General features: G+C 36.9%; 1 protein-coding gene across 1 annotated transcript in view; it reads left to right on the top strand.

Annotated features, from left to right (window-relative positions):
• Window positions 1-9,237, top strand: part of TPP2 (tripeptidyl peptidase II) — a 36,620-nt gene that overhangs the window by 4,440 nt on the left and 22,943 nt on the right. Inside the window, exons 5-11 of the mRNA XM_009702794.1 lie at window positions 1,074-1,150; window positions 2,081-2,187; window positions 2,978-3,132; window positions 4,286-4,402; window positions 5,988-6,088; window positions 8,118-8,214; window positions 8,489-8,626. Of these exons, the coding sequence (XP_009701096.1) occupies window positions 1,074-1,150; window positions 2,081-2,187; window positions 2,978-3,132; window positions 4,286-4,402; window positions 5,988-6,088; window positions 8,118-8,214; window positions 8,489-8,626 (792 nt within the window). The remainder of the gene's footprint in view (window positions 1-1,073; window positions 1,151-2,080; window positions 2,188-2,977; window positions 3,133-4,285; window positions 4,403-5,987; window positions 6,089-8,117; window positions 8,215-8,488; window positions 8,627-9,237) is intronic.

Below are 9,237 nucleotides of genomic sequence, written 5' to 3' on the forward strand. Positions count from 1 at the left end.
CTATGTAGGCTGAATCCAGGGTTCAGCAATAGTTATGCTATGTTATAGCGCATGCCGATGAGACTTCGAGTATCTGTGTTTAAAACATAAAGCATATAGAAAATACAAACCAAATAATTAACCATTCATTAAGTTTTTTTCTCTAGATCTATTTTCACCTTTGACTGTCTGGCTCGGTCTTGTATTGAGGATAGAGATTTGTGTTTTCATGAGGTCTTAAATATTTCTCTCTTTCTGTGGTGGTTTAAGGACTGGCCTAGCTTTTGTGGGGTTGCCATGCCATCTTACATGGACCCAAGATTTTGCTTTACCTTGAGGAGTTGCTTGGGCACAGTGATGTAACCTATTGTTTCCTCACCCCTACCCCGTCCCATTTTGGAAGGTGAAGGAGAAAAATGTGCAGTAATGGCTATGTACAGCAGAAGCATTTTGCTGACTTTGAGTGGCTATGTTCAAATTTGTACAAATTTTATATGAAAGCCATTACATTTCTCATTTTTTCTCCCCCCGTTGTCTTTCATTCCTGCAAAAGAAATCCACCAACAGAAAATATTTTTCGACTCTTTCCATCCTCATCCCAGACCTTATATTGACATTGAAATGTTTCCATTGCATTGTAGTTGATGATAATGAAGATGGTATCAGCTTGCGTTTTAGAAGTGACTTGCTTAAAATGCTTAGAGTTGCAAGTCTTCTATGGTACCACTGAGAACATTTTCGCAAAGTGATGATAGAACGAATTTTCAGAGGTAATATTTAAAGCTTGACCATGAAGGACATGGTAAATTGAACTATATTTTCTCAAGCATGATTTTGGAAAACAAGGATTAAAGTATTTTTAATATGACAAGAAAAATAGGTGAAATAAAATAATAAAGCCGTTTGGGACAAATTCTGAGTTGAAACTAGGTTGAGCTTTTGCTATAGGGACTATTAAATGTGAGTTGAGAGCCTGAAAACTTCTGGGGAAAGACTGAAATGAGTATAAATGTGAAAACTAGTTTAAGTTTAAGGTTGTCTTCTATGATTTAATTTTGACCAAAGATTTTAAGTGGCTATATTTTATTTTTTAGGTTCGTGGCTATGATATAGCAATGCCTAATGCAGGCCCTCTGTTCAGAGTTCCAATAACTGTTGTTATCCCAACAAGGTCAGTAAACTCAGGCTTTATCTGCATTTTTTTAAGATTAGTTTCGTTTTCTGTACCCATTTTACTTGTTGTCATTTATTTCACCACCTTCTTTCTCTGGGAGTTCTTGAACTTACAACTAACATTGATAAGGGAGCAGAGATCTGAAAAGATTCTTGCTGCAGACTTACACAGCAGTGGCTTTTTTGTAGTTCTGGTCCTGGCAGCCAGAAGGCAGTGTGTTCTGGTGGGCTTAGTCACAGTGGCAACAGCGTCCTGGTCCATCAGAATACAGATGACTTCTGGCTTGGTGACCAAAGTGTCAGTCAGTATACTCATAAGTGTAGAGCAACTGGAGTTTGTTTTTTCACTTCTAACTGGTGGACTAGAGTATATAAAGGTAGGGGGCATTGCTTGGCAGGTGAACATTGGGATAAACTTCCATCATGACTTTAATACAGTGAATTTAGAGGGTTAGTATTGTGCCCATCATTGGTTTAAACAGATGACTTCGGTGGTCTTGATAAGGAAGGAGAGTATCTTACTAAACCTATTCAGTGGACAATCTACCCTGAGAAAAAACCCGTAACTTTTATCTAACTCATTACTAGAAATATTACTTCTTACATACCTTAGCTCGCTTTAGTGGAAAGTCACTCAGCCAGGAGAAGCAGATCCACTGAAAACTAGGATTCTTTGGTACTCATATTTAGGCACAGTAACTTCAGGGAGGTAGGGATCTTTTAGATACGTTGCACTGTCAGATTCTCTACTAGTACGGTTTAAAATAATCCACACTAGTATGGATTAAAATAATAGGTGCTGAGGTCAAAATATCCTGATTGTACACTTTTTTTGAGAGTATTTTTGCATTTAAAAATATTTCTTAGAAAAAAAAAAGGAGGCTTCACAGTGTTTGATTACTGTTTGTGTTTTCTTTTTGACATACAGAGTAGATGAATCATCAAGTTATGACCTGATATATACAGATGTTCATTTTAAACCTGGTCAAATCCGAAGGCACTTCATTGATGTTCCACAGGGAGCTACGTGGGCTGGTAAGGAAAATGACCACATTAATTAAATAAAAAAATCACATCTGTCAGACTTGACAAAATTGTTTTGAAATAATTTTGAGTTCTGCCTGAATAAGAACTGAAGAATTTGACCCATGAATGCATGAAATATTTATTTAATTTCAAGCTCTTAGATGGGTGATTTTGAGTTATCTCATGGTTTCTGGTATGGTAGAATCCTCGTTCTCAGTTTTCTAGAAACCGGCAAATACAATCTGAAGTGATTGCCCATAACTGGAGGAGTACCCTGTGTTTATGGAAAAGTATTGCTGTCTGAGGTTTGCCTAGTTTTGAAAGATGTCTGAACTGAAGAAAATATGATTTTTGTGACGGGCAAGTAGCTCATAATTCTGCAAGGAGGAAAGAATTTGTTTTTTTTCCTTGTCTTCCTGTGTGAGATTATTAAATAATAATCCTTTCAAGAATCTTCCATTTAGACTGAAGTTAGTGATGAGACTTTTAATTTTGAATACGGCAGCAGTCTGTCCTGTACAGATTATACATCTGTACTATCTGATTAATTTTCACCATTTAGTTGAGTAATGTTTCTCTTAACTGATCTCTGAACTTATCTGGTTTTCCTTGATCTAAAAGGGTCTTTGTAAATAACAGATATACAAGCATTATTCGCATATGGAGCCACTTGGGGTACTGCATAACTTCTTAAATTACAAATTACTTGTGAAACTAATGTTTTTTCTGGTGAATCTCTGCTTTCCTTCTAAAATTCTTGGCTCTTGAAACTAAACTTGATTTTTTTTCTTTAATCTAGAAGTGACAGTATGTTCATGTTCAGCTGATGTGACTGCCAAGTTTGTGCTTCATGCTGTTCAGCTAGTGAAACAAAAAGCATATAGAAGTCATGAGTTCTACAAATTTTTATCCTTACCAGAAAAAGGATCAGTGACTGAAGCATTTCCTGTCTTAGTAAGTTACTTTAGGGTGGCATGGGGGAAGAGAGAGAAAGTAATACCAGTACAACATAACTCATTCTGGATTTCTTTTTCCAAAGAAAAACCCCAAACCCATGAAGTCCTGCGTTTGTTATGGTAGCGAATGCATCTGTTTTTCAGTTTTGAAAAGATCTCTTATAGCTTGCTAGTGTTTCTTAATTGTTTGGTAACGCCCGTATAATACATGTTAATCTCTTCAATTTCTTGGTACTTGTTTCTACAAACCAGTTTGTTTCCTGTTCAGACAGGGGCTATGACTTTAGATATAGTTGAGCATGCTTTGCCTTTAGTGTTTAATGTGGTAGTCTGGGACATCTCCCTGATGTTGAAGCTGACTGGCTTATGTTCATACTGCTTAGATACAGCAGGCCTAGCCTGATTAATGCTAGCTCGAGAGTCCAAAGTAGAACCAGGGAGTGAGCTATCAACCATTGAGGGGTGTGGGTGACAGAGTCCGCTTCTCAAGTTTGTCCCCTGCTTTGCATAATTTAGTTTTATAACTCTAAAGCCTAAAAGTGGTTATGATTTCTGTGCTATTCAGTCCCTTACCCTCTGAAAATGTCAGGTAGGGGACCCTAAGCTAAGTTTGTCCCACTGACACATTGTGAATTTTATCATGCTAGTTAAAAAAAAAAAAAAACAAAAAAAACCAAAAAAAACCCAACAGAAAACCCTAACCAAACAACCAAAAAAAACCAACCCAAACCTCCCAAGCTTCGTGTCATCTTATTTAGTCAGGGACTGGGATCCCTTTTTCTGATACACATTTTCGAGGGCACACACATTAAACTCGGCTATGAACTAACCTGTCTGCCTAGTTTGAAGAATAGGAAAGGAAGATGTCACATTTAAAAGCTGTACCTTTCTCTGTAGGGTATACCTCTGGCATTCTTTGTTTTGATGTAATCGTCCGTCATCCTGCTTTGTTGAAGCTGTCTTGTGGTTTCTAGACCAAGTAGAATGTCTTATTTGTTACCATACAAATGTATACAATTGGAGTGAATTGGGCATAATGGGGCCTTTTTTAAGCTTTACTGCAATTTTTTTTGGCTTGGGATGAGGGAAGCTGGGGTGAATAGAAGGAGATGATGAGAACTTGAGTCTAATTTTGTGCTTTTGTTACCTAGGCTGGAAAAACTATTGAATTCTGTGTTGCTCGGTGGTGGGCAAGCCTTAGCGATGTTAGCATTAATTACACAGTTTCTTTCCATGGTGTACTTTGTGCTACTCCTCAGCTAAACATGGTAAGTTTTTCAGAGTGTTTATTTTGAATTATTCTGAAGTCCTGTGGTACCTCAGAATAAAAAAAAGCTTTTCTTCATTCTTGCCTGTATTTAGAAAGACTAAAAGTATCTTTATGAATGAGATGTTCATGTTTTCTCTTAAAAATAGGTACATAGGAGTTCAGTCCCACAGAAATGCCCATTACCATTATTTATGATTATTTTTCTATGCCTTCTCATCATAAATCAGTAGGGGAAAAAAAAAACTGAACAAAAAACCCAAACCCAGACCAGTAGAAAGGACAAACTAAAAGGCTGAAACTGTCACTATACTTACACTAGCAAGTGTTTGTGTGAATAAACTTTGCTGGGACCACAGTTCTGGAACTTGAATACCTAGACTACCATTACTAAAAGACAATAATCTGAATACCACTTTCAGAATAAAATATAAAATGTCATTAAAATTTATTTTCTGTTCGGTGTTTTATTGAGATGTGCCAACTAGCTTGAGATTCGTCATTTAGGGCAGTTGAAGGCACAGCGGATGGGCAGTGTCATGATGCCTAAGGCTCTGTGATACTAAAGGATTGAAAAAATTGCTGAAAACGTTAGTATCATAACATTTACAGTACTTTGTCTTCCTCCTGTGTTCTTTGGTGTCCTGTGCAACCTGGCTTGGCTTGAGTTTGCCTCACCCAGGAGAGGGCTCTCTGAGAACTGAGATGGCAATACCTACATGAAGCAGCACCATGCTACTTTATCCTGGCCCCTCTCTATTTTTTCAGCTAAGGACCAGAACAAGTTATAGCATATTCATGGGTGAATTTGGATGTATTCAGGCTCTAAGAGCTGAATAAACTGGGGGGAAAAGAGTGAGTGCCTTGTGCTAAGGTACCAGCTCTTGAACCAGTAGAACAGGAAAAGAAATAACTGGTGGTGGTGGTCTGCACAGCAGCTCCCTCCACCCCAGCAGGATTACATCAGCTGAATAATGGAGAGTTAAAAATGAGAGAATACCAACAGTTTTGCCCTTCTTTCTTCAGTACCTGTAACTTTCATAAAATAAATTTTAATAGTGCTGATATACTGGTGACTCTGTCATGAGATACTGCTGGAAAAAAAGTTTTCAAATGATTTTGCCCATCACTAGCCTGTCTATGTAGTATTGTTTGTTTTTCACAAAGTTGAGCTATTCTGTGATAATAATCCTAAGCAGAAGCACCAAAAATACTCATTTTAAGATTCTACTTGAATAATATTTGCATATATTGAATTATATATTCAAAGGAAATCATCACAAATGCACAAAGAAAACCCAGCCCTGCCCAAAGTGTGACTTGTAGAGTTCTGTACAAAGTAATTAAATTATTGAGGGGAGGGGAACATAAATAAGACTTTAGCTCCAGTTGCTAGTTTTGCGAGTCCCAGTATATCTGCTGCTGTAAAATAGAAATAAGCTTGTGACACTTTCAAACTCACGTAATATTACTTCTTATAGTATAGATAAATACGGCTTGTGTTGTATTTTTTAAGGGACATATCAGATGGTCCACTTCTGACATTACGTGCACAGAAGCATAATTGTTATATACTCTTTCTTTAGCATGCTTCAGAAGGCATCGTACGATTTGATGTTCAATCCCTGTTGAAGTATGAAGATATTGCTCCATGCATAAATCTGAAAAGCTGGGTTCAAACGCTCAGGTAGAGTTTCTGGGGAACTGTATTGGGCAAGTGGGAAAATAATTTGTATGTAATTAAAACAGTAACACGTTAACAGTGAAATTTAGGGTAACAGCAATATTATTGTCAAATTTTGAGTAGGTTTGGAAGCATCAATTAATGCAATTTCTCAGCAGTCTCTTTTTTAACTTCAGCAAAATTTGAGAAATTTTTTTTCATACAAATTATTTTCTTTAATTTAAAAAAAAAAATTACAAAAATACTCCGTTGCTTCTGAAGGAGACACTTGGAGGTAAAAGGCACTTTAATATCTAGAGGAAAAAATTGTAGGGTTACTTGGTGGTACTGTTTGTTGTCTTGTTTTTTAAGCAGCTGCTTCTGGTCCTGCCCAATTTTGACCTGGGAAGACTGTCTTCTCTCTCTTGCTTGATCGGAAGTGTTTTTGTAGGATCTGGTACAGGATTTTGTGTGGAAAGTTGTGTTTATCTTGTTGTCAGTTTGACACATGCTGATTTGGAGGAAAAACTTTGTTGGATAATTCCTAACCAGTGCAGCAATTACTAAAGTCGGTCACTTGAGGAGGAAAAAGAAGTGCCATACAGTTTGAGCAGTGCTTTTAAGACTTGGGCCAGACAATTTCACAGCGGTCAGTAATCCAAAGTGTTCCATTTTTTGGGCCTCTCAGTGGAGACCTTGGGCTCTGTCTAGCATTTTTGGATACTTGTAACCGGAATTGAGGTTTAATGAACATGCCACCTAATGTTAGATTCAGAAATACCCAATTTGATATGCCTTGAGTGAGGAAATAAAACAATCCCCTAATATCTGTGCCTCGTTCTTGGTTTGTAAAATGGAGATGCTCTTATCTCCTTATAATATTTGAGGTACTCATCTGACATAAACAAACTGCAGTTAAGTAAACTAATGAGAAATATTTATGTATATAAATAAAGGCATGAATAGTGTCTCTGAATGAAGTACTGAGTCATAACACAGAGGAAAAAAGTACTGAATGGCTTCTTATTCAGTCTCTTGAGTTTCAAATGCTTGGAGGTAGGGTGAGTATTAGGGAGACGTATCATGCTTGGTATTACTTGGTTCTTAAGTCTGTCAGCAGTCTATCTGATGTCTACCAGACTAGGAAACCTGGGTTAACTGGACTTGTGGTCTGACCCAGCACAGATATTTTACTGGGTGACTAGTCTGGGCTCTTGGCAGTGAAAGAGCTAACAGAATCTTACAGAAGAATTTTGATCATATAATTAAACATTGTCAGAATGAAGGAAGGAAATGTGAACTTAAGTGATGCCAGGCCACCCTCATTCTGCTATTCTTTATTTCTGAAGTTCTGATTTTCCTATATCGTTATTATTTAGCCTATATTATTTGATGCTTAAGGTCTGAAGTGTTTGTACTGCTCTGAACGGTAGCTTGTCCTAACTGTACCTGAGTTTACATACGCTACCCAGGTAGTGTGTTTAGTAGTGTATTCCAAAAGTTATTTTTGACCATTACCTAGATAGTGTATGTTATCATTCTTCTGTGTTACTACTCTGATTTGTGTAAGACCTCTTACAGATTCTCGTCTGGTATAACCTATAGCAATTACCAGCTATTTATTCTGTCCTCTAACTACTGTGACATTAATCTTTCAATCTATGAATAAAAGTGCAGATTGCAGCATGGATACTAGAGATGTAAAGGAACCTGATTTTTTTTTTTTTCCTAGTTCTGAAGTCTTTTGGTTCCTTCTCCCCCTTTTTTTGTTTTTAAATGGCATTTAATTTTGAGCATTTAAACGTGTATGCTAAGTTCTGTTGGCTTCTTTATTTGGCAGTGTCTGTAATGTCACTAAACCTTGTTTTTGAATTGACATTCATTTTAACTGAGGAATTTATGCTGCCTGGATAGTTACAGTATTTTAAAAGATGTTACTGCATGTACTGAGTTCAGTTGTACTTCAGAATTTGCTTCTGCTTAAGCAAAACAAATTGTGATAGAGGATATGTGTTTCTTAAGAGTATCTTCTGTTGTTTTTTGTTAACTGCAGACCAGTGAGTGCAAAAATAAAACCTTTGGGCTCCAGAGATATTTTACCAAATAATCGTCAACTGTATGAGATGGTTTTGACCTATAACTTCCATCAGGTAAGGGTTATGGGTGGTTGTTTTTTTTAAAAGTCATTAATAAATACAGCTTATTTTCTAAACCCAAATTTCAACTTTAACTAGCTTTCTGTCAGAAACGAGGTCTAGATTCACACTCTAGACTCTCTACAGTCAAACTTCTGATTTGGTTCTTTTCAGGAGCTGCTGTTGCTTGAAGTGGGCTTTAGTTCAGGTATCCTTTTGAATATGCATGTAAGGATTGTATTTGTTTTATGCAGTGGTGGATTAAATGTTTTGACCTTTCTTTTAATAGCCTAAGAGTGGAGAAGTAACTCCAAGTTGTCCACTTCTTTGTGAACTGTTGTACGAATCTGAATTCGATAGTCAACTGTGGATTATTTTTGACCAGAACAAAAGACAAATGGGTTCAGGAGATGCCTATCCACACCAGGTACAGAATAATGTATTTATTTTACCTTCTATTGTCTGCACAGTGTGAAAATTTTCATTCTTTTTCACCTCCCAGGCTGACTGTTAGCTCCTAATATTTCCTGATGCATAGGTATAATGTTCTTACATTTTCACAAGAACACAGGTTCAGTGCTGATATATTTGTATGAAAAAAAGTAATGACAGGTTTGTTTCCATCAAATAGAACATTATGATTTTTTTTTTTTTCCCTCTTCCAAGGAAGGAGAGTTACGGTGTGGTTTATTTCTACAAAAATCTGTTAACTTGTGATTTCTTGTGGTCTTGACTGGTGCTTTTCAAGAAGGGGATTCAAGTTCTTGTGTTTTTGTTTGGGTTTTTTACAAACATGGTAACTTGAACTTTTCTATTTAAGGTGGAAAGGATCCATTATTTTTAATGTAGTCTGACTTGTCCACTGATAGATCAGAGGCTTCTGTGTCCGTGAAGGCTGTCGTCTGTGCTGTTGATGTCTTCAAACAGCCTTTTAAATGCTATGGCTTGATCTGCTTCCTGGTGCTGTCTTTCAAAGGGAGGTTTTTGCACAAGGCTTGCGGATACTGTAGCCTTTATGAGACAATCCTTTTTCTTGGA

This window comes from Cariama cristata, unplaced genomic scaffold, assembly GCF_000690535.1.
Source record: "Cariama cristata isolate BGI_N322 unplaced genomic scaffold, ASM69053v1 scaffold1986, whole genome shotgun sequence".
NCBI classification, from domain to species: domain Eukaryota; kingdom Metazoa; phylum Chordata; class Aves; order Cariamiformes; family Cariamidae; genus Cariama; species Cariama cristata.